Source organism: Heterodontus francisci, chromosome 3 (assembly GCF_036365525.1).
Source record: "Heterodontus francisci isolate sHetFra1 chromosome 3, sHetFra1.hap1, whole genome shotgun sequence".
Taxonomy (NCBI): domain Eukaryota; kingdom Metazoa; phylum Chordata; class Chondrichthyes; order Heterodontiformes; family Heterodontidae; genus Heterodontus; species Heterodontus francisci.
Genome location: NC_090373.1, coordinates 80053400 through 80080100, shown reverse-complemented (window position 1 = coordinate 80080100; position 26701 = coordinate 80053400). Strand labels below are relative to the sequence as shown.

The window sequence follows — 26701 nt, the reverse complement described above, 5'->3', positions numbered from 1 at the left end:
TTCCATTTTCATTTCTGATTTTGTCCCAACTGAATCTACCCTCGTGTCCCCAAGCCCATGCCAAACTATTTAAATCCTCCCCAACAGCACTAGCAAAACATCCCGCAAGGAACTCAGTCCCTGCTCTGTTCAGGTGCAACCCATCCGGCCTGTACAGGTCCCATCTCCCCCAGAGCTGTCCCAATGTCTCAAGAATCTAAAAACCTCTCTCCTGCACCAAATTTCCAACCATGCATTCATCTGTCTTATCCTTCTATTGTGTACCCACTTGCGCTTGGCACTCAAAGTAATCCGGAGATTACTACTTTTGAGGTCCTGCTTGCTAATTTCTTACCTAGCTCAGTAAATTCTTCCTGTAGGACCACATCCCTCTTTCTCGCAATGTTGTTGGTACCAATGTGGACACGACTGTTGGCTGTTCATGCTCCCCACTAAGGATTCTCTGCAGCCATTCATGACATCCTTGACCCTGGCACCAGGGAGGCAACACCTCATCCCGAATTCATGTCTGCGGCCCTAGAAGCACCTGTCTGTTCCCCTGACTATTGAATCTCCTACCAAAATTGCTCTTCCCGTCTTCCTTGAGGCCCCCTATGCAGCTGAGCCACCTATAGTGCCATGGCCTTGGCTCTGGCTGAACTCCCAAGATGAACCATCACTTTCCTCAGTATTCAGAACTGAATACCTGTTGGAGAATGAGATGTACTCAGGGGCCTCCTGCAGTACCTGCATGTTTCTTCTTGACTATCTAGCGGTCACCCAGTCTGTCTCTCCCTGCATACTCTTAAGCTGTGGGATGACTACATCCATAAATGTGCTATCTACGAAGCTCTCATCCTCACAAATGCACCACAGGGTCGCCAACTGCTGCTCAAGTTGCGAAACCCGGAGCTCAAGCTGCTGCAACTGATGGCACTTCCTGCACATATGGTTATCCAGGACCCAAATAGTACAGGATGTGCACACCAGAGGTTGAAGCAGCCCTGCGATTCCTCTATCTATTAGATAGTAACCTTGGTCCTATAACTAAACCCCACTACTACTAAATTCTGCTGCTGCTAATATTAATAACCCTATACTAAAACATTACCAATACCAGTAATAACCTCACCAATAGTAATAACCTTATTTAAAAATAAAAGTTAAGATTCACCACCTACCCACTTGTTACTTGTTATTAACATTAATATTTTTATCATTTTTAAACTCCCAGTTGTTAAGACTAAGACACTAAGCAGCAAACACTTACCAGTCAATCAACTTACCACTTTCCTGTGCTGTCACGGTTTTATTTTTTTTTCTCTCCTCTTCATCAAACGCCGGTACTGTTCCCTACCTCCTTGGAATATCAGCAAGTAACTTCCAATTACACTCCTTTTAGGTAGAGAGATTTTTTTTTGCTATGCGCTGTTTCTAAAATGTGTCTTTCTGAATATTAAAACTCTCAATTTTGCGCTTAATGTACTTTTTTTGATATCTTTTCCTGCAGTAAGAATTTTGGACCTCTCAGTTATGAACCTCCAGTCCAGATATTTGCTGGGCTTATCAAAAACTCTTGGTTAGAACAAAGAACAAAAGAACAAAGAACAGTACAGCACAGGAACAGGCCATTCGGCCCTCCAAGCCTGCACCAATCTTGATGCCTGCCTAAACTAAAACCTTCTGCACTTCCGGGGACCATATCCCTCTATTCCCATCCTATTCATGTATTTGTCAAGATGCCTCTTAAACGTCGCTGTCGTATCTGCTTCCACCACCTCCCCGGCAGCAAGTTCCAGGCACTCACCACCCTCTGTGTAAAGAACTTGCCTCTTACATCCCCTCTAAACTTTGCCCCTCTCACCTTAAACTTATGTCCCCTAGTAACTGACTCTTCCACCCTGGGAAAAAGCTTCTGACTATCCACTCTGTCCATGCCGCTCATAACTTTGTAAAGCTCTATCATGTCGCCCCTCCACCTCCATCGTTCCAGTGAATAGTGGATTTAATAATGGAGTGGATGACACAATCTGAGACTAGCAGGTTTCAGTAATGTACCAATAGACAATCAAAATATTCGAAAATTATTTGAAAATTCTTTAGAATCATTTCCAAGTGAACTTAACTGAAATCTAGAGAAGTTGTCCATTTTTATAGTTCTGGATGAATGTATTGCAGCATATCAGGGTGTTAGAAGATATCTGTGCCCTATAATGCCAGGAACACCATGGGCACCAAAGGCACATTGTCAGCCTCGATATCTAATCAATATCTGAAATAGCTTCCACACACTAATGGATCCTTTTCATTGTGCATCACTACAATTTTGATTGTTCTATTGGGTCAGGAATAAGAATCTTGGCAAATTTTTCAAAAAAAGGTTTACTGGCAAATCTACCCAGCTCAGGAGCTTTTTACAAGACGAGAAGTGAGTGGATAGGTTTGACATTTTTTTTCACTATGATGGATTGGCCAAGCATTTCCTTTTCAATTTGATTGCTTAAGGGGGATGCATCATTAAAGCCTCTAAACATTTCTCAATAGAAAAAAAAAATCTGAGAAGTTAATTATTTTGTTGGAGCTGATCATTTCTGAAATACTCACAGTTATCTTTTTATCATTCATTTTAATTGCCAGCATGGAGTGTTTAGTATTTTCCTTCTCAATTAGGGGGGGCTCTACTCATCTACTTTGACCTTTACACGTATTAATTTAACAACATACCTAATTATTTGAAAAGAGAAGAATATTGGCTCATCTAGCCTATTTTCCAAATTTCCCATCAAGTTCCTTATTCTGAAACTAATAACTCTCCAATTTCTACACAAAACCCTTATTCTGCTAACAGTCACCAGATCAGTTGGTCTGTTCCTTCATATAAGGATAGCGCAGTGTACCACCACAAATTGATGGCATCGTATCATTCCCAGGGTATCACTTGATAAGCTGCATTATTTAGTTCTTACCATGCAATGGAAAAATTTCCTATTCTTGCAGGCCATGAGATTGTTGGTCGAGCTCCAGGTGACTACATAGCTATTACCAAAGTCAAAAGTTACTCCATGCAATTTATAAATTGATGAAGGACGTGGTTACTTTCATGAGTAGAAATAAAAATTATAAGTTAGACGTTTTTCAGATTAATGATGAAATAAGTTGTTGAGGGCAATAAAGAAAGCTGTTTAACATGATTTTACTGATTTGAGTGGGTGCTGAAACATTCGCTTTAACACCCACACAGTGGGGAGTCGCATGAATTAATGCGGAGGAGTAATTACTAAGTGCAATGAAGTATTTAAACCACTGAAACAACATGAGAGCCATGCCACAGCAATTTGAAGAATTCAGCCATTAAAGCAAAGGAAGACCAGATTCACAGCCTTGCTTGAAGGAATGAAGGAGGGGAATGAGACACTATGGGACAAATACCTTTAACTCTTCCCCTTTCCCTCCTGAAAGCACATTTGCTACAGGCCTGGGAGCAAATCATAGAAAGAGTTAATACTATCTAAACCCTCTCAGGTCATAGAAAGGCAAACAAAGATACCAGACTTAAAATCTGTTAAAGTAAGCTAGCAATATTGTCATATAATGACAAGCACCTGCCAGCTGTAGATGTGAAAATTTTCTCTGCTCTTTCATTCTTTCTAATTATAGCATGTTAATCTCTAATAGCAGGTTATCCAGGTTCAGTCATGCCAGAATATAAGCAGCCCTACTTGTACATATTTGTACGAGTAGGAACAGCTAGAGTCTATGTTCTATTTACAATTATCAAGTGTTTATGGCAACTTGTGTGCATCCCAGCAATTCTAAAAGGAGCTTCACACGCAGAATGTGCATCTTCAAGTTCCCAGCCCCTGAAGTTGTGCTGCTGTGTGACATAGCACAAAGAACAGTGACAATTTCTTCGCTATTCTTCTGTTTACATGATAACATGGCATGTAATTGGTGAAAGCAGATTCACACTGGTCGGTCCCAAAGCATTTCAAGCCTTTGAGGAGGCCAGTATGGAAATCATAGGCTTGGAGAGCATCAAGGGGGAAAAGGGCAGTGAATCTGGAGGTATCCTTAGAGCTCATGATAAATAGCATAATGTTCATGTCATTTGTTAACTGTCAGACAGAAATGCACACAACTTCAGTAACTTCACTGGAGAGTATTCAATGGAAGCACTGCTTGAAGGTGCTTAATTCCACTTGTGTCTGTACTAAAGTAACTGCGAGTTATGACAGATGTATAAATGAATCCAGTAGCCAGAAGCCAGCATCCAATAGTCATGAATGAATGAATAGCTGTTTGTATTGCAGTCTGTCTTGAAGTGCACAGCAACTCTTGTAACATCTTTAGTGAAGCATTCAGAGGTTTATGCCATAGGCACAATGGAAGTATTTCCGATGAATGCTTACACTTGTGCTATAGAGGCTGATGATTCAATTTTAAAGATGCACTTTTGGTTGTGCTCAACTTGTTGGGACATCACATAAAGAGAACCTTGAGTCAGGGAATGACAGACCCTAAAGATTTCTAAATTTTGATCACACACAGGTTATGTTGAGGGAGTGCCCAGCAGCAGAGGGTTGACTATAATAGGGACTGAATGCAACAGCTCTCTCTCAAGGCAATACCATACCTGATCCATCAAGCTGTACATTATAACAGATATAGCAGAAAGCAAGCAGGACCTTAACAGTAACAGCTAATGACTAACTCAGATGGAGGACCGTTGCAATGTGCACCATGTCTAGGACTACCGAATCCTAGCAGATTATCAGTGAAACCCTGCAGCCAGCCAGCACACTTCATTCTTCCACAAGCAGTAGTAGATTAGGTGTCACATGTCAAAACCAAGAAGGGGAACCCTCATGGCAAATCATGCCAACAACAGACACATAGGAGAGCACAGAATGTGAAAAAATGGACAGCCGTCCCTCCCTTTGCAATTTTGTCACGCATAGTGACTGCATTTTCAAAGGATCATTATGTGGGAATCAATGGGGTAGAATTTCTAGGTGTTCTTCCGATCTCTTGTTGGACCATCAGTGGAAGATCAGAAACCTCAGAGGCATGGTGTAAATAGTTGTTTAAACCATTTCTCTGGGCTTTCTGCTGACTGAGAGATCAGGAGAACCCAACAGAAACTCTACGCAAATAAGTGCAAAGCAGTTGATTTGAACATTGTGCCGAGTAGTCATACAAATTTACAGGAGCCATGCAAAAGATGCTAACTTATGTTAGTTGATAAAATGGGCATGAAGTTAGCTGAAAGTGCTAAGGGCTGTTTTATTAAAGACGCACACAAAAGATTTCAGAAAGGGGGCAGCTTAGGCACTTACAAAATATATTTTGTAGATGCCTGGAGCACCGTTCTTCCAGGCTGCAATGATGCTTCAGCAGTTACTTCTTGAGTTTCATTATTGCTCTCCTGCTCTGGTAAAGCTTCAGCATTCTACTGTACTTACTCTATTCTGAGACCTCATTTCACAGCAAAGCCGTGAAGCAGATAATAATGATTCTTGGTATTCTGGAAGGGATTGTACTTCAGTGCACCTGGATCTGTCAAAGCATTGTAGTGGTGTTTCAAGATTCCAGTAGTATTCTCTATAATCATTCTGTTAGCAGAATAGGTCTAATGGTATGTATATTTAGTTTCTGTCCTTGGTTAGTGCAAGGGTATTAGTCAGTCACAGAGGGTTGCAATTAATCTCAAAGAAGTCATCCTTCTACTCTTCCAATCCCTTTAGGTAAGGCTAGTAAAGTTAACTTGTTTTTTTAAAAAAGTGTAAGAACTGCAGAGAAGCAGGCAATGAGCTACATGAGTCTGTGCATCAACTGCACATTGATAAGAATAAAATTCCTTTTGGCTCATGGAGGCCACAGTATTGCACATAAGGACCTAACTATACAGCGTAGCTTCACTAAGATGCTGCCTGGTATGAGGAGATACAATCATAAAGAAAGACTTGGAAAAATTGAGGCTGCTTTTGCCAGAAAAGAACAGAGGGTGTGCAGTGATTTGATACAGAAATTTCAATTCTGAAGGGATGTTACAAAGCAAATAAAAACAGACTGCTTCCAGTGGTTGAGGGGTATATACTGAGGAGATATAGCTACAAGATTAAATGTAAGAGGACTGAGAGCAAGAAAAATTATTTTTTAAAACTGAGGAACTTTAGCAAGTACACATGTGCTGACCTATTTTGCTGAAATATTTTAAGATAATTTGGGGGTATGCTTCTTTCCTATAATTAGCCATCACTGAGCCATTTGAGCATTTATATATTATTTAAAATATAAATTCAATAAATTGTCTATTTCAAAAAAAAGGAATTAGATAGTTTCAGCATTTATTCTTAACAGTTTCTAATCCCATTGTACAGAAGATAATAATACAAATAATATGGCAGGAAATAATTTTGTGGATCACTGATACTTTGCCGAAAGGGATTCATCTTGAAATATTGCCATATGTAGCCTGTGGTGAAGGGGTGGAAGTACAAAGCAATCAAAACCAAAAGGGTAATCAGATTGTTTAACATTTGGCAAATAGTTGAAAGAAAAATAAAATGCAAAATAGTAATATTCTGGGAAAAGGCTTCTGTTCTTCTTTGAAACAGTTAAATGTAGAAACATTTTTTGAAGTAACATACTTTTGAATTGAGAATAGGAAAAATAAATACAGCTTAAATAGTAAGCTTTTAAATGGAATTGAGAAGTAGATAGATTTGCTGTGCAGAAGACTGAATGTGGCAACACGGTTGAAAGACCATTGAAAGGCTAACCAAATCCTTGGTTTTGTAGCAACAGGGAGAGAATACAAAAGCAGAGCTAGTGCTGAACACGTACATGACCTGAGGCCATAGTTGGAGTAGTACATGCATTGCTGGACACTACATTATAGAATTGATATAAAATCAATGGAAAAGTGCTGGAAAAGTGCAGTGCAGATTTATTAGGATATTATCAGGGATGATGTGTTATTGTTGTCAAGAGAGACTTGAGAAGTGAGTTTTTTCATGAAGACGAAAAGCTTAAGGAATGGCCTAATAAATGCCTTCAAAGTAATGAAGGGTCATGATCAGGGAAACCATGATAGATTGTTTCCACTAGTTGGGTAGATGGTAACAAGTGGGCACAAATTTAAGATAATCACAAAATGAATTAAAGGAGAAATATGTTTGCACAGAGATTGATTTTAAAAAAAGCTCCATCACAAACATGTTGAAACACAGTCCATATGTACTTCCAACAATAGAATTTAAAGATTCTATTAGATCAAAGGAAGAGGCTTATAAAGTTGTCAAAAAAGTAGTAAGCCTGAGGATTAGGAGCATTTTAGAACTCAGAAAAAGAGGACCAAGAAACTGGTAAAGAAAGAGAAAATAGAATATGAATGTAAACTAGCGAGAAACATAAAAACGGATTGTAAAAGATTCTATAGGTATTTAAAAAGGAAAGGATTAGCAAAGACAAATGTGGACCTGTTACAGGCAGAGATAGGGGAATTTATAATGGGGAATAATCTGAGGCAGAGAAACTAAACAAATACTTTGTGTCTGTCTTCGCAGAGGAAGATACAAAAAATCTCCCAGAAATGCTGAAATACCAAGAGACTAGCGAGAATAAGAAACTGGAAGAAATTAGCATCAGTAAAAAGTAGTACTGGAGAAATTAATGGGACTGAAAATGGTAAATCACCTGGATCTGATGATCTACATCTCAGAATGTTGAAAGAGGTGGCTGAGAGATAGTTAATGCATTGGTGATCATCTTCCAAAATTGTATAGATTCTGGAGTGGTTCCCGAAGATTTGAAGGCAGCAAATGTAACCCCACTATTTAAGAAAGGAGGGAGAGAGAAAACAGGGAACTACAGACCTGTTAGCTTGACATCAGTAGTAGGGAATATGCTAGAATCTATTATAATGGATGTTATAACTGGACACCTACAAAATAATGGTAGGATTGGGCAGAGTCAACATGGATTTATGAAAAGGAAATCATGTTTGACAAACCTGTTGGAGTTTTTTGAGGATGTAACTAGCAGAATAGATTAGGGGAGCCAGTGGATGTGGTGTATTGGGATTTTCAGAAGGCTTTCAATAAGGTCCCACACAATAGGTTAGTAAACAAAATTAGAGCACATGGGTTTGGGGGTAACATACTGGCATGGATTGAGCATTGGTTAATGGAAAGAAAACAGAGAGTAGGAATAATTGTGTCATTCTCAGATTGGCAGGATACCACAAGGCTCAGTGCTTGGGCCCCAGCTATTCAGGGACCAAATGTAATATTTCCAAGTTTGCTGATGACAAAAACTAGGTGGGAATATGAGTTGTGAGGAAGATGCAAGGAGGCGTCAAGAAGATTTAGTGAGTGGGCAAGAACATGGGAATATAATGTGGAAAAATGTGAAGTTATCCACTTTGGTAGGAAAAACAGAAATGTAGTGTATTTCTTAAATGGTAAGAGATTGGGCAGTGTTGATGTCCAAAGGGACCTGGGTGTCCTTGTTCATAAGTCACTGAAAGCTAACATGCAGGTGCAGCAAGCAATTAGGAAGGCAAATGGTATGTTGGCCTTTATTACAAGAGGATTTGAGTACAGGAGTAAAGAAGTCTTGCTGCAATTGCATAGAGCCTTGGAGAGACCGCATCTGGAGTATTGTGTACAGTTTGGTCCCCTTACCTAAGGAAGGATATACTTGCCCTAAAGGAAGTGCAACAAAGGTTCACCAAACTGATTCCTGGGATGGTGAGATTGTCCTATGAGGAGAGATTGAGAAGACTGGGTCTATATTCTCCAGAGATTAGAAGATTTAGAGGTGATCTCATTGAAGCATATAAAATTCTTATAGGGCTCGACAGGGTTGATGCAGGAAGGATGTTTCCCCTAGCTTGGGGGTCTAGAACCAGGAGACAGAGTCTCAGAATAAGAGGCAGGCCATTAAGGATTGAGATGAGGAGGAATTTCTTCACTCAGTAGGTGGTGAATCTGTGGAATTTTCTACCCCAGAGGGCCGTGGAGGCTCCACCATTGAGTATTTTCAAGACAGAGTTCATTGGTTTCTAGATATTAAAGATATCAAGGGATATGAGGATAGTGCAGGAAAATGGTGTTGAGGTAGAAGGTCGACCATGATCTAGTTGAATGGCTGAGCAGACTCAAGAGGCCAAATGGCCTACTCCTGCTCCTATTTCCTATGTTCTTATAATGTAAAAGCGAATTAGGTAATTGCTTCAAAAGCTGATGAGTAGAATTAGACGAGGTGGTTCACACAGAGACTACCACCAATACGGGCTTGACGAGCCAAATGGGCTGTAACATTCTGTCATTCCTTTTGTTGTCTGTGTGGCCATGTCCCACCATTCATAACAAACCCTCAAATCAGATGAACCATGCAGACGTTATTAGAAAAATAAAATCAAAATATATCATTCTTCCAGCTAGAATGGACCTGTATTTTCATAAAACACAATGTTTGAAGACATATCCTACATCAAGAGCGTTCATGGACAGCTTGGCTGCATACCATAGAGCATCATGAACCGCGTATAAAATTGATATCAATGCTTCCTTTGATGTGCTTTCATCTCAAACGGTACATTCTTGGTGTTCTGATTTGGAACAGCACTAAAAATAGCCCTTTCCAAATCTCCAGGCCCACTAGTGGAACCATAGCAAATCAGAGAGCAAACAATATAGAACTGAGTTGCTGGGTTTAGTAGGCTGGAATGTCAAGGTTTTCCAAGCATAATTCTGGTTAGGATCTGGAATGCACTGCCTGAGAGTGTGATGGAGGCAGATTCAATATCATGCCTTTCAAAAGGGAGTTGGATAATTACCTGAAGAGAAAACATTTGCAGGGCTCTAGGGAAAAGGCAAGGGTATGGGAGTAGTTGAGTTGCTCTTCCAGAGAGCTAGCATAGACTCGACTGACTGAATGACCTCCTTCTGTGCTGTAACCATTTTATGATTCTAATTGGTTCATGGACTGTCATTTGGACACCCCTGCACTACCTAAATGGTGCCTCAATTATCGAAGCCTCAACAATGAATTGGGGCAGGTGGGGGAGAAGGCAGGAAAGGAATCCTGCTCTCCTCCCAATTGCATCCAATTAAACTTGTTGCAATTCTCATTTAGAGCTTGTCAGGGGCTGAAGTTTTAATTTTTAAAGGGGTGTGCAGCATACCAGCGCCTTCAGAAACTGACCAGCTGAAGGCAGGCGGCTAAAGTGTGGGGAGCCAGCCACAGTTGCCCCAGGGCATTACTCTGGCCCCATAAAAGGATCAGCGGGGCAAAGGGGGACTGGGCATTTGGTAAGGGTGCTGCTGCACAGATAGTGGGGAGAGTAGGCACTCAGCGCCTGGGCTTTGAATGGGGTCAGCACCCCCTGAAATCACGGGGGCAGAAAAGCAGGGGGCAAGGCTGCCAAGGACAATTGAATGACCATCTGCTGAGACAGAAGGCTCCAGCTAGCAAGGGCGCATGACTGTCAGGTTCTGGGCCCAGTAGTAATGAGGGGAAACACCCTCCACAGGAAGGGCAGAACCCCAGGCATCAGGAGGGCATGGGAGAGGAAAGAAGGGCAGGGAGGCAATGGAGACCAAACCCTCAACACAGGATTGATGGCGAAGAAGGAGCTACATGGAGATATAAACATAGAAACATAGAAGCAGGAGTAGGCCATTCGGCCCTTTGAGCCTTCAACGCCATACAATACGATCATGGCTGATCATCCAAACTCAGTATCCTGTTCCCACTTTCTTCCCATATCCTTTGATCCCTTTAGCCCTAAGAACTATATCAAACTCTTTTTTGAATATATTTAATGATTTGGCCTCAACTGTTTTCTGTGGTAGAGAATTCCACAGGTTCACCACTCTCTAGGAGAAGAAATCCCTCCTCATCTCAGTCCTAAATGGCTACCCCCTATCCTTAGACTGTGACCCCTGGTCCTGGACTCCCCCGCCATCGGGAACATCCTTCCTGCATCTAGTCTGTCCTGTCGTGTTTGATGACCGAGACCCAGTGCTGCAGGAGACTGTGACTCTCCAGGCAGATGGTCACAGACATCTGTGCCCTCTTCACTGAAGACCTCACACCTTGCAGCATTGGTTGCCATACCCTGCCAGTAGCCATCAACATTATTGTGGCCTTGAACTTCTGAATTTCTGGTTCCTTCCAAGGATCAGTGTCAAAGGGTCCAATGCTGGAAGGGGATGTACCAGTACTCCTCTAGCCAGCCAGGGCCTGCTTATCCTTGTGTGCACAGGATACAAGCCCCAAAGTCATCCACAGCCAAAGGGCAATCAGATCAGCCACCTTCTTCCAGTCTGGCTGCTAGTGCAGAGGTTGCACCAAGAAGAGGCAACCTCTCCATTTACAGAGAACACACTGACACAAATGGGAATGCAGAGGTGTCACAGCAAGGTAAATACGTCTTTCACTAAATGTTCCTCACCTACATGTGCGTCCTTTTCTCTGTGTGAATGATATGTGCCAGCATCTAGCGCCAATGTCGCATCCCTTTGCACCGCTGGCCCTTCAGGAGAGCCAATGTATGCAATAACATCATTGCCATACCACCATTACACATGAGCGTCTCCACAGATGCAGTGACATGGAAATTGGCTCAGTCAACTGCTGCCTCTGATGGTTTACACAGGGATGCTGCAGATGTGGATTGGTGCACAGCAGGTGAGCAAGGGTGATGTGTAGCTTGCAGAGCTCCTATGGTTCCTGTGGAGCAGACAGCCTTTGTCTGATCAGCCACTTCCGTACATCCCTAGCTCATTGCTAGCCCTGCGTACAGAGCCTGGGTGCCATCTGCCCTCCCATGCGTCTTTCATGTTGTAGGTCTTCAGCATCCTCATAGTCCGAGGAGGAATCCTGTTTATGTCTCTCCTCATCATGCCAGGCCTGGCCCCTATTGGGTGCGTTGTTGTACACAGCAGCAAAGAAAGAAGCTGGCTTTTTCGGCCCATAGTACAGGGCATCACCCTATCCACACAGGCATTGGAAGCCCTCTTTCAGCATGCCAATCTTCTGCTCAATGGTGGCTCTTGTAGCTCAGTGGCTGGCATTGTATCTCTCCTCTGCAGCAGTGGTGGGGTCTCTCACTGGTGTCGGGAGCCATGTCAGCAAAGGATAGCCCTGATCTCCAAGAAGCCACCCCTCCATCTGAGCCAGTTCAGTGAACAGCGGTGTCATGGCAGCTGCCTGAGAAGCGGTCACAGATTTGCATGGAGCATCTGTGGCTTCAACTAGATTGAGAGGATTCCTTTAATGATGATGTCTGCAGGTGGCAGCCTGCTGGGAAGCCTGATGGCCACATGAGTGCAGTCTTTGAACATTAAAACCTATGGCTCTCCGGCAACGGTGCCGAAACCGATGGCCCTCTGGGCCTGGATGTGAGCGTCCGCCCTGAAGCGGACATACTCAGGGCATTGCTGACCTCCCTGATGCAGCGGTTCACTGCTGACTGTGTGACCCCACAAAGGTCTCTGGTGGACCCCTAAAAAGCTGCATAGGCGCCAAGCTTGAGAACTGCTGCCACCATGAGCAACAAAGACATAGGATATCCACCGAAGCCCATGGGCTGCAGGTCATCTTTGAGCAGGGCACAGAGACATGTCACCACCCTCTCTACATGCGCAATCTCAACACTGGTGGTCTGACATCTGATGGCATGTCATGTGGGGCCTGTAGATGCACGGCAATCGTAATGGTGAGCTCCCCTTGAAGGCTGCTGCTCACGACCGGGGGCCGCTATGTGGATCGCACCTGCCTGCTGATTTTGCCTCTGGCGCATACGGATCCTCGCATGCAGAGGATCACACAATGTAGGATAAGTCATATCTATTTCCATGAGACAAATAAAGTAGAACCCTTCATGTGTTCGAAGGTTTCTAACAGGGCAGGGATTGATGTTGACGGGTACATCAGGTTCTTTCATGGATCAACTATGCGGCGTGGCATGGCATTGCCCATCTTGGCCAACACTCAGAGTGGCACAGCATCACCACATCAAGATCCTACCAGCTGAATCAATTGCCACCCACCATCCATATACCTTCATGCTCCTACCCTTTCTGGCACCCTCCCGACTCACAGGGTGACTAGAGTGCCATTGCTCCTTCACAAACACAAACAAACGCACAGCGTACACTGTTTACAGAGGGAGGGTACACAGAGCCTGCAGAGCTTTCCCTCCAGTCATCCCAGACCCCTTCTATCCTCCCTTCCAGAATGCAGAGCTGCGACCCCTGTAAGCCCACCTTCTCCCTTCCAGTTTGCAGAGTGAGACCCCTGAATATAACCCCCCTCCCTTCCAGTGTGCAGAAATCCCTGAATATCCCCCCTCCTTCCTCCCTTCCAGTATGCAGAGCGAGACCCCTAAGTATCCCCCCACCCCCAACTGTTCAGAGTGCGACCCCTGTAATCCCCCCTCTTTCCTCCCTTTAAGAGTGCAGAGTAAGACCCCTGCAAACACAACTTATCATCTGTTGTGAAACCTTCTGCATCTGATGACCTGCCGGCTTTTCAAATCATAAACAGGATGGCATGTGACAACCGCCTGTTCAAAGTAAAATCAGGAAGTGTCCTTGGAGAGGCGGTGGACTGCATAATCTGCAGAGGTAAGTACCATTTAACATATTAGAATTGGGCTGCTGCCGCCATGCATGGGGCTGCATCAAGGTCCCCCTGCTGCCGGTAATTTGCAGTGGGCCCTTCTTGACGTCACAGGCTCAGGCGGGCCTCTCCCCGCAGAACTTTACTGGCCCCCATGTTGTGACCCGTGGCATCGAGGGACTGGTAAAATTCAGCCACAGAGGTGATACAACCAATGCCACCTGCTCAGCAGGATAACCATTGTGTAGACCATCGGGCTTCTGCAGATGCAGTTCCATTGCCTGGACCAGTTGGTCAGTGCCCTCCAATACCCTCCTGCACTGGTCTTGGTCATTGTAGTAGTCTGCTGTGCTCTCCATAATATGACCTTCCCAAGAGGTGTGAAACTTGAGGACAGTGAGGCCCTGGGAGGAGACAGCTCATTAGGGGAGGAGCATGAGGTGAGAGAGGAGGAGAAAGAAGAGGTGGAGGGAGATGACACTGATCAGAGAAGTGGCCCTGCTGCATGACTAGGTAGACTCCTCTTGCCACCCTCTGGAAAGAGGATCTCCCTCCTCTCCTTCATAGCCTCCAGCATTAGATCCAGGTTGACATCGATGAAGTGAGGGTCTGCTCTGCCCTGAGTGCCAGGTCTCTGGCTCCCCTGTGACATCTGACTTCCCTCTGGTGCAGTGGAAGAATTTGGCACAAGAACAGCAGATCTCTCCCTCAGGACAACCAGCAGCCTCAGTGATGGCTGGCGTGGGTGTCTAAATGAGTCCCACACTTCATCTGACCTGCCTCTGTTTCTACCCCCCACTCCCTCTAAATGGACAGGAAACCTGTCTTCATAACAAGTAAGAGTTTACCCGAGTGAAAATCTGAACTTTAATCAGTTTCCCGTTGAAGGTGGGTTTCTGATCCAAAAGCAGACCCAGCTCCCATTAGCCACCTCCATGGCGAAAATTCAGCTAAGTGTTGTCTGCTAGACTCCCCATCAGTAGTGTGCATTTTGGGAAACTTGCCCTATAGTCTCTTATATAATATAAAAACAAAAAATGCTGGAAATACTCAGCAGGTCTGGCAGCATCTCTGGAGAGAGAGGCAGAGTTAACGTTTCAGGTCAGTGACCCTCCAAGCAAGGACTACAGTGAGCTCGAAGCAGAGTAATGAAAACCCTTCTTCAGAGATTGCCTCAAACCTCTCCACTTTAATTTTTCTTCTGCTCTTTTCTGCTGCTATTTGCATGTGCATTTCGAGTATGCATGCTAGCGTGGGGCGTGGCGTGTATCCGTAGGTGTTAACCAAATTAGATTTCAAGTTTTTAAATAAATTTCACTTTTCTTCTTTAAACGTAAGAAAGCCTGTTTGTGCTCATTTCTTTGCCTTATAATTGGAAAGTGGTGAACAAGGATCCACCAAGGGGAAGCTCAAAACACAAAATGTTTAAAAACATAAATCCTGTTACACTAAGACCAGCTGAAGGCTGAAAGGGAACCCCTAGATCTCTTTCTCAGCTGGTCGTAACAGAAATGTGGGGGCTAGTGTCCGGAATTTAACCCATAGACAAACGAGAGAAATTGGAAGTGGGAACCCAAATCATTCCCAATCAAAAAGAAAGAACAAGATTAATACAGGTTTTCTTCTGGTTGTGTGTGATTGAATGTTAACATGTCTGCAACTGAAGCTAGTAGCTCCCCAAGCCAAGGTGAAGTAACTTGGGATAAGGTAAAAGCACTGTCTATGGAGGAGTTGAGAAAAATGGCTGCGCAGTGTGGCAAGACTAGGAAGTCTGAACTCCTAAGACCAGTGGCCAACCATTTTTCCCTTAAATCTGAAGAAGCAGAAGAAGTGTTAGAAGCAGACCCAGATAGGGTACTGTTAGCAAAGATACAACTGGAACAAAGGAAACTTGAATTAGAGGAGATGGAGAAAAAAAGAGCCTTCCAGAAGGAACTTGAAGAAAATGAAAGACAGGAGAAAGAAAGGGAGATGCAGGATAGAGAGAGATAAAGAATATTCCAGAAAGAATGCGAAGAAAGTGAGTTGAAGTGGCTTGAGTTAACTAGGGGGAGAAAGAATTCAGGGCTGGGTACAAAATTGCCAAAACTCACTCAACTAATTCCAAAATTCAATTAGGAAGATGTGGAAGTATTTTTTGTGTCTTTTGAGAAACTAGCAAGGCAGCTAAATGGCCAGCTGAGACCTGGGCCAGGATTTTACATTGTGAGGACGGGAGCTGGCCATCGACTGAAAAGTCGGTGGCGAACCCGCTTCCGCCTTGCCTGGGGATCCGTTCTGTATTTTATGGGTCCTCAGGCTTTAACTGTTCCAAGGCGGGACTTTCACCCGCTTGAGGGAGGAAGTCCCGTCTCATTGAGCTGCTGGCCAATCAGCGGGCCAGCTGCTCTTAATCCCAGCAGCGCCACCGGGAAACAGTGGCCACTGCTGGGGCTGCAGCCCAGCCAACCATAGAGAAAAACATGGAGCCGGGAGTTAAGGCAAGTTTTGGTTGCCTTGCCGGGGTAATTGGCCGGACCCTGGCAAGGCAAGGGTGGTCAGATGGGGGGGGAAGGGAGGCATTTTGGGAGTTGGGGTTGGTTGGGATATTTACAGGTGGCTTCTCTGGGTCCTCGGCCACCTGCTTGCCACGCGTAAAATCCACATGGAAGTGGGTGAAGGCCCTTAAATGGTCGTTAAGTGGCTACTTAAGGGCCTTGATTTGCCTGAGGCGTGCGGGCCATTCTTTCGCCCCCGGCGCCCTACGTAAAGTGGCGGCGGAGGCGGGATTGGCTTGGAAAGGCCTCCCGGAGCCTGCTGCTCCATTTTATGCCACCACTCCCCACACTGGGGTGGCGTGAAATTTTAATACAAAGCAAGCTAACTGGAAGAGCCCATGAGGTTTATTCCTTGTTGCAAGATGAGAGTTCATCAAATTATGAACTGACCAAAATTGCTATCCTGGGGGCATATGAATCAGTACCCGAAGCCTATTGCCAAAAGTTTAGAATCCTCAAAAAGCAAGCCAATCAAACTTATCTGGAGTTTGAAAGATCTAAGCAGTTGGCTTTTGACCAGTGGCTGAGGGTTCTTAAAATACAGATCAGCTATGAGAATCTAAGGGAAGTAGTTTTGTTAGAGGAATTTAAACACTCTCTCCCACTCTCAATAAAGAACCATGTAGAGGAACCGTGGGTTCAGAGAGCTCGGCAAGCGACCGCTCTGGCCAATGAGTTTGCTTTAATTTTTAAGCCAGTTTCCTGGGGAGAACCTTTCCTAATCACCCCCACAAATCAGAAAAGGACAAAGGGTGGGAAGGTGATAGAAGCCCAGGAAGTCCTGGGAGAGAAAGGAAAGCAGGAGACATAGGGGGCCCTCCTCCAACCAAAAAGGAAGGTGCTGTGAGCAAGAGTGAGACCCAAAGACCTGTGTGCTTCTATTGTAATAAAGCGGGGCATTTAAAAGCTGATTGCTGGAAACTAAAGGGAAAAACAGTAGGGTTAATTAGGGCACACCCACTTATTGAAGACAGGACCCTGATGGAAAGTACAGCAGAACAAGCTGTGACTTTAACTGCTGTAAGAGTGCAACCCAGAAAGCTTACTGCGGCCAGTGCAGGAAAATTTAAATAGATTTCAGTCCTGCCACATCCAGCCGTGAATGGTGATGGAAAACTAACTGGAGGAGGTGGCTCCACAAATATCCCCATCCTCAATGATGGGGGAGCCCAGTACATCAGTGCAAAAGATAAGGCTGTACATAAAAAGCAGGACAAGTCCAACCTGGCCAATTACCGCCCCATCAGTCTACTCTTGATCATCAGTAAAGTGATGGAAGGTGTGATCAACAGTGCTATCAAGTGGCACTTGCTTAGCAATAACCAGCTTAGTGACGCTCAGTTTGGGTTCCGCCAGGGCCACTCAGCTCCTGAGCTCATTACAGGCTTGGTTCATACATGGACAAAAGAGCTGAACTCAAGAGGTGAGGTGAGAATGACTGCCCTTGACATCAAGGCAGCATTTGACCGAGTCTGGCATCAAGGAGCCCTAGCAAAACTGAGGTCAATGGGAATCAGGGGGAAAACCCTCCACTGGTTGGAGTCATACCTAGTGCAAAGGAAGAAGATTGTGGTTGTTGGAGGTCAATCATCTGAGCTCCAGGACATCACTGCAGGAATTCCTCACAGTAGTGTCCTAGGCCCAACCATCTTCAATTTCTTCATCAATGACCTTCCGTCAATCATAAGATCGGAAGTGGGGATGTTCGCTGATGATTGCACAATGTTCAACTCCATTTGCGACTCCTCAGACACTGAAGCAGTCGATGTAGAAATGCAGCAAGACCTGGACAATATCCAGGCTTGAACTGATAAGTGGCGAGTAACATTTGGGCCACACACGTGCCAGGCAATGACCAACTCCAACAAGAGAGAATCTAACCATCTTCCCTTGACATTTAACGTTATTACCATTGCTGAATCTCCCACTATCAACATCCTAGGGGCTACCATTGACCAGAAACTGAACTGGAGTAGCAATATAAATACCGTGGCTACAAGAGCAGGGTCAGAGGCTAGGAATCCTGAGGTGAGTAACTCACCTCCTGACTCCCCAAAGCCTGTCCACCATCTACAAGGCACAAGTCAGGAGTGTGATGGAATACTCTCCACTTACCTGGATGAATGCAGCTCCAACAACACTCAAGAAGCTTGACACCATCCAGGACAAAGCAGCCTGCTTGATTGGCACCCCATCTACAAACATTCACTCCCTCCACCACCGACGCACAGTGGCAGCAGTGTGTACCATCTACAAGACGCACTACAGCAATGTACCAAGGCTCCTTAGACAGCACCTTCCAAACCCGTGACCTCTACCAACTAGAAGGACATGGGCAGCAAATGCATGGGAACACCACCACCTGCAAGTTCCCCTGCAAGTCACACACCATCCTGACTTGGAACTATATTGCTGTTCCTTCACTGTCACTGGGTCAAAATCCTGGAACTCCCTTCCTAACAGCACTGTGGGTGTACCTATCTCACATGGACTACAGCAGTTCAAGAAGGCAGCGCACCACCGCCTTCTCAAGGGCAATTAGGGATGGGCAATAAATGTTGGCCTCGCCAGTGATGCCCACATCCCATGAATGAATTTTTTTTAAATTCCTGAAGGTTATCAGGGTTTTGTCTCTGAAGGGAAAGTAACCCCATACCCCTCGAGTGGGGCAAGCAAGCCCATAGTGATTCTTAGAGACACAGGAGCCACTAGATCCCTTTTACTGGGAAAAGGCCTCACTTTTCCCCAGAGAATACTGTGAATACCAAAATGGTGTTTGAGGGCAGTGTATGCCTGCCTGTACCTGTACACCAAATGCAACTGGAGTGCGATCGAGTTTTGGGTCCTGTGACTGTGGGGATTGTCCCTAGTTTGCCTGTGGACAGGGTTGACCTGCTCCGAGGTAATGATCTGGCAGGGTTGAAGATGGTAGCCCCCCAGTAGTGAAAGAAAGTCCGCAGGAGTTCAGAGAGACAGGGCCATGGCAGGAGACGGACCCCTGCAGTTTCCCTGAATGTGTAGTGGATCATGCCATGATCAAACTAGCTCCCCCAGAGGAGACTGCATCGGCACTGCAGGCAGATGACCTTGAAGTCTGCCTGTCTGTGACTTTCTTTGGAAAGTTAGGAGACCCAGGGAATAAATTAAATGGATCTTCCCTAGCTGAGGCTCAGTGAGCCGACCCAGTATTGTGAGAGTTAGCACAGGCTGCCCAATCTGAAAGTGAAGCAGAGGGAGTCCCTGATTGCTACTATTTAAAGAATGAGGTACTGAGGAGGAAATGCAGTTCTTCTCACTGACCTGAGGGCAAGGAGTGGACAGTAGTTCATCAGTTAGTGGTGCCACAGAGGTAATGGAGAGAAATATTAAGAAGGACCCACAAGATTACAGTGGCTGTACATGCCAGTATATGAAAGACCAAGGCACGCAAAAGACAGCAGTTTGACTGGCCAAAACCCCACAAAGATGTGGTGGAGTACTGTAGGAGTTGCCACCTGTGCCAGGTTGAGGTGAAACCTGCACCCTAAGTAAGTGATAGGAGGACCCTCCAGCAGAGGGCTGGTGAACTGTAAGGGACTCCTGCCGAGAACAAAAAGGGACTGTCAGGCACATGGCTGGCCGATGTTTGGAAGGAGAAGGGGAAAAAGTGACCAAGAGGGCAAGTTAAAGGAAGACCGGGAGGAATCCCAGATGAAAACCCCCACTGTCTGGTCAGCCAACTCTGAAAAATGTAAAACATTAGACCCCACATCCTCCTATGTAAATGCAGGCTCTAGAAGCACCCCATCAGAGTTGCTAACAGCATTTCCAGGAACCTGCAGAGACAAAGAGAGACCTCTAGGGAGCAGAGAAACTGTGAGGGTGGTGCCTCACCTAGTCAAAGTGCCACAGATGCATGCAGTGAAGTCTGCACACATACCTGCAGGCAGAAATGTCCCATAGAACAAAGGGGAGATTAACAAAGAATCCTCCCCCACAGTCAGAGGAAAAGTGAACCACCTGAAGTCAAAAGCCTTTGCATGACTCAGCAAAGCACTGAAAGAGAGTTCAGTATACACCCACCCACTACTAACTCTCCAAAAAAAAATGACATCAACAGGAACAAAAACCCTAGGCAGTCATGGCAATGGGCAAACTGAAGAAAAACTTCCCCAAAGATCTGCATGTTTACTGGGATGCCAAAAAGGGGAAATTAAAGCAGCACTGGCACCCAGAAAGGGCAATTTTAATAAGGTTTAAGAATTATGAATGAATGGAAATGATTGAAAGAAATGCATGGTTTTTCTTTCTGTATCTTATATTTCTCTCTGTATCTTATATTTCTCTCAAACCTTTTAATGAAATGCGCCGGTTTTTTCAAATCGCATTTCATTTCCCTGTGTGTGGAGGTTTCATGCAGTCCCTACCTGCCAAGAATGAGGCACCTTAATTTCACCACATGAATATTGATTTTGAAACTGTTACTGCAATAAAGAAAGAAAGAAAGCAACACCAGACCCTTGACTGGAAATACATTTGCATATTTACAGACAGTGCTTAGAAAGGACTAAAGACCATTCCCTGATACATTCAATCTACAATGGACTTTTGATTACCAGACGTTGAAGGTGGAGGAGCTAGCATTCCAGGTTGACTGATAAGATGGCCAAATACACAAACAGATGTGATCAGGCCAGTTTAGTCCAATGACTAACGGACTGTTGCATTTTTTTTTGAACTTGCCACAGAGAATTTGAACTCAGTAAGCTGTTTGCTCCTGGACTGAAAGGACCTCTCGTGGCTGGCTTGCCACAGCCTCTCCTGTCTGTTCTCATCTCTCTCACCAGCTTTGCAATCCATTGAAGAAATATGAACCCCAAGAGAGAAAAGTCTCCTACAGTGAACAAGGTTTAAGAAGAATACTGGGCCCCAACGAAAAGCAAGATCTACCTCAAGCAAGAACTACAGCGAGCTCAAAACAGAGTAACAAAAACACTTCTTCAGAGATTGCCTCAAACCTCTCCATTTTATTTTTTCTTTTGCTCTTTTCTGTCTCTATTTGCATGGGCATATCGCGTATGCATGCTACCATGGGGCGTGGCATGTATCCATAGGCATTAACCAAATTAGAGTTTAAGTTTTTAAATAAATGTCACTTTTCTTCTTTAAAACTAAGAAAGCCTGTTTGTGCTCATTTCTTTGCCTTATAATTGGAAAGTGGTAAACAAGGATTCACCAAGGGGAAGCTCAAAACACACTGTGTTTAAAAACATAAATCCTGTTCCAGTAAGGCCAGATGAAGGCTGAAAGGGAACCCCTAGATCACTTTCCCAGCTGTTTGTAACAATATATTGTCATGCCGGGTACAATATCACTTTAGACCATTTTTTTTCCTGTTGATAACCAGCTAGATTACTCTAATTATAAATAAAAACAGAAAGTGCTGGAAATACTCAGCATATTTAGCAGTATCTGAGGAGAAAGAAACAGTGTTAATGTTTCAGGTCTGTGACCTTTCATCAGAACTGGTTTCTCAGAAGTTTTGAATTTAATAGACAACTATTTAAACTCACATGGCCCAAGTGACTGTTTCAAAGGTATTTACCAGCCTGTCTTTTAAATTAGAGAGCCTATCAGGAATCTTTGAAGAGAGAGAGCTGAGCTAGATCATTTCTATAATTGGTGAGAAAAGGGGAAAAAAGGAACCACTACCTATCCACTGAAATTTCAAACTATCAGATTCTATTATTCTATAACAACAAAAAGCTCAGTACCTAATGTAAAAATAGATGTTTTGTGCTACTGCTACCATTTGCTTCTTCTATTATTCTTAATACAATTGTTTGAAAGTTAAAGCTGCAAAAATTGTCTGGTGCAGTGTTATTCATCCCGCTTCTGAAGAAAATAAGGATCTTTTGATAAAAACAGAAGTTCAGGTTATCTGTATTGGGATTTTCTGATCATTTCTTGGGGTGCAGTTTATGCAGTTATAACGGCATACAAAAATACTCTCTGGGACTTGGGGCCACCTATGAGAGTAGTCTGAAACACAGAAATCAAAGTAAAAAAGAGTAAAAGAGGCAAAATCAAAACCTGAAAACTTAATGCCTATAGCAAATGAACTTCGGATACATTTTTAGGCAGTCCTGATATAGAAAGAAAGACGTGCATTTGTATTGGCGCTTCCATGACTCAGGGTGACCCAAAGCACTTTACAACGAATGGATGAAGTACTTTTGAAGTGCAGTCACTGTTGTAAGGTCGTTTGCAAAGTATTATAATTGCATCCTAATTATTTGTTCATATTTATTAACAGTGCTATCTTATGCAAGTTCAATCTTCTTCTTTGGCCTCCTTGTCTCGGGAGACAATGGGTAAGCGCCTGGAGGTGGTCAGTGGTTTGTGGAGCAGCGCCTGGAGTGGCTATAAAGGCCAATACTAGAGTGACAGACTCTTCCACAGGTGCTGCAGATAAAATTGGTTGTCAGGGCTGTTTCACAGTTGGCTAAGTTCAATAGATGAATAAATACATCACTGGCATCAAATGCATGCTCGCATCATTCATTCCTTTGGTTTTCAAGTTGCAGTATGCAAGCTAACTAATTTCACTCAAGTTCTGGTGAATTGAAATCTCCACATATTGATTTTTAGTCATTCCTTTGAAGATCTTTTGTTCAATTGTCAGACTGACTAAAATCTTTGCGAAAAAGAACTCTACAAATTTTGATTTGCTTACCCCCATTTGTCCCTGCTTAGATGCACGGAATTCAGCAATGCTTTTACAACATAATTTATATGTACAAATGACACAAGAATGAAACTGTAAATCAGAAATAATTATACTGGTATTTCAAACGATGTTTGGGTTATTTTGGACTGAACTGGAATATAAAGGAAAATGAGTAATGATATCTGGATTTTAAGGCTGCAGTGATCCGCTTTTAAACTGTTTCAAATGCCTTTCAATGTGAAAATAGCAGTCTAAAGTCAGGCTCTGATCTGATTCCTGAGTTTACTGGAACCAATCAACATGAGACACCCTCCAGGAGTCTGTCTGATGCTGCCTGGACTTCAAAATGTATGGAGTACAACTCCAGCTTGGTGCAAAACCAGATTTAAAAATATTTGGGAATTCAGTTAGATCTCCTTGACACTTTCTAAACTTAGTATTGAATATTTTTGGGTTTCAGTCTTGGTAGTACTTTCGCTTCTGAGTTAGCAAGCTTTACATTCAATTCTCACTCCAGAGGCTTGAGCCCATTATCTAGGATGACACTTCTGTACAGTACTGAGGGAGTGCTGCAATGTTGGAGATACTGACATTCACACCAGATGGCAAACCAAGGCCTTATCTGCCCCCTTAGGTGGACATTTAAAAAAATGTGGCACTATTTGTAGAAGAGTACATGAGTTTTTCCAACTTCCTGGTCAACATTTATTCCTCAACTAACATCACAAAAACAAATTAGTTGCTCATTTATCTCATTGCTGTTTGTGGGACAAACTGTTTTCAAATTGGCTGCAGTGTTTGCCTATGTTACCACATTTCAAAAATATTCCATGGCTGTGAAGCTCTTTAGGATATCCCAAGGCCAAGAACTGTGCTATATAATTGCAAATCCAGCTTTAAAGTAGTGACTCAGCAATTTACCCTCTTCAGATTAAAATATAGCTGCTCGATAAAGAGAGCTTTGGACGTACATATAAGGAAGCATGTGCAGAGCTCTCTACTGGCACCGAGTTTCGGTCGCAGCTCAAACAATATAACTCAGGGCTCTCTAGCAGCTACCTTCAGACTAGGAGTGTACTAGAATTTGAGTCTTAAAAGCCAGATGATAGCTCCATTTTGCACAATCTCCACTCTTTACAGTATGAAATTGAACTCTACATTTAATATATTCTGATTAGAGACTCCCTACATTGTATGGCGGTTTTGTTAAAATATTCAGTGGTCGTCGTAGTTCCATTGTGTATTCATGGAGAAACGTATTTCACAATATCCCTTTATTGATCAGTAACTTCCTGACAGTGTGACAGTATCTCTCCTGTTTAGCTACTGTACTTAGTCATCAACAGAATGACGAGAAAAGAAAAACGTGGAAATTCTGTAATTCAGCATTAAAATCACAGAGGTTAAAATATTGCTGGCCATGTTAGTGAACCATTGATGAATATATTCAGGTAACCACTATTTCAGTTGAAATATTAAACCGTCTTGTTAAGGGGCTTAAAAGCTCCATTACATTAATGGACGAAAGAACCTCATCCCACGCGTTAAGCGTCCTTATACTAACAGCAATTTCTATTATATTCTTTTAACACAAGTTTTTTTTAAAATAAAAAATACTTAGATATTACCATGTCTGAAAGATTTTTAAAATTCACACATGCTCCTTGATTTGAATGTTTTTCCTGAACCCTAGTCTTATTCTTGCACAACTTGCTTACTCCCTTGTTCACTCTTAACTGCAGAACGGGAAACCGGGAATGGCAGAAGCCACCTTGAAGATCTCCTTAGGACTTTGCCCGTTGATTTCCCTCGCTAACTCTTTTAGCCTTCCTATCTTCCAATCTCGAGTATACATTTCATTCTTGTTAATTGACCACTTCGTGACTCATCGCCTTCCCAACAGCCCCAACCTTCCATATCCAACACTGCCTCCCCTTTTCTCTCTCCGTCCCCAATCCCGAGCCACCAGTCCCAGAAACCGGACAACAGCTTCCAAAGCCCGAACTGGTGCGAATCAATCTCCAGAGGTGGTTTTAGCACAAGAAGCGCCGAGATCCAATAATCTGAGAAATAAATGATCCATCAGACATTGAATCATGAAGCTCTCCCCACACTTGTCCAGTACAATGAGAAACATTGGAATAAGTATCAGGGCATCAGCAGCTACTTCCTCCAGCCACGACGCCAATGGCTGCACAATTAGTAGAGATTTTTAACTGAGGATTTGTGTGCACATCACATACATTAAAAATAATCCAACTGCTGCTGCCGTGACGAATAGTAATACATATTATAAAACCAAAACTAATAGTATGTGTACACATGTATATAAATAATAGATGTATTACCATAATACACCATAGTTCGCAAACCTAGTTAAATAGATTAACAACCACAATACCCCATAGTTAGCATTACTAGTTAACTCGGATTGGCAGCATGGACTTCAATACGCGGACCTCGAGTCTACAAATATAGCTCCTGCTCTCCGGGCATTATAACTTTCTTTGGTGCCAGAATTGGATTGATTTCGTCAGGGTCATACAGCATCATGATACAACACAGTCAGTACACCCCGCCTGACTAAGCTATTACTCGACACATGGGCACCTTAGTGTGTGCCACCTCTCAATTATTATCTGGCATCGCATTACACACACATAACTGCATTCAAACGCGGTGCTTTGCCGTATAAGTATGCGTATTAGAATTTTTTTTAAAACTCTCCAATTACCTCGAAAGGCTACTTTGGCGATCCTGTCGCCTTTCCCCCGGAGATCGGTGATGGTTTTCAGGCGGACTATGAGAGCCATGCTGACTCTCGACTCTGGCGAGAGTTAGTGTTGCTCTCGGAGTAAGTATCGCTGCACACTGACTCGATTTTCTCAGTCAGTTAGACACACAGCGATGAGCAGTTCCTGAGAGAACCTGCTACCCAGCGTCTCCTCCCTTCAGTTCAACTCACTGCAGCTCATCCCGTTTGTTGTTAGGCATCCCTAAATAATTTAGAAGCTTCATTAACGGAGCGGGTTTCGTGTGTCATTGACAAATATTGTTTTTTTAAAGCTATTCTACGATCGTATTTATTGTCGTTCATTAGATGTTAGGTGTAAATCCAGCTGTTGAGGGCGTTGACTTGCATTTTGAAACTGCAGCAGATGCATTTTCGATGTGTACACGAGTTTTCTGCGCTTATAGCTACACACATCGATGTTGAACGGGGCTCCTGGTGCATTGAGGGTTATGATGAATTGTGACACAATGAATTCTATTTATGTCATATTCTTGTCTTGCAATATCCTTGAAAACCCCGGGAAACGAAATATGGCAGTGGTCTCGCATATTGTTCTGCGGGGGAAAGTGATATATTGGAGATTAATAATATTTTGTAATATAATCTATTAGTTGCCCAGTACAATGGGCAGCCAGACAAGACTCAATACATGGAGAATGAAATAAGAAAAGTGGAACTGAAAAGCAAACGTAAAACTTATTCTTTTTCTTGGATCTGCTAAAGATGATAAAAACAGGTCCAAACATAATCAAGCAGGGAGAAGATATAAAACAGAGATGAAGACTGCCCCAGATAAATTGGAGGTACAAGTGACAATGGCATCAGGATGTAGGAAATGAAGATCAGTGCTGGGGGATAGTAATACAAAAGCAAAATACTGCATGCAGATGCTGGAAATCTGAAATAAAAACAAAAATGTTGGAAATACTCAGCAGCTCTCACAGCATCTTTGGTGGAGGGGGGTGCAAAATTGAGTGGGAGGGGGGTGCTAAATTGAGTGGGAGGGCGGTTCCCAACCCCCTCCCACCCCCGCTGCAATTTTACGTG

General features: G+C 43.6%; 1 protein-coding gene across 1 annotated transcript in view; it reads right to left on the bottom strand.

Moving 5' to 3' along the window:
- otofa (otoferlin a) overlaps positions 1-25673 on the bottom strand; it is a 479852-nt gene extending 454179 nt beyond the window's left edge. The window contains exon 1 of the mRNA XM_068017769.1: positions 25595-25673. Coding sequence (XP_067873870.1) covers positions 25595-25673 — 79 coding nt within the window. The remainder of the gene's footprint in view (positions 1-25594) is intronic.
- Positions 25674-26701: the final 1028 nt, after the last annotated feature.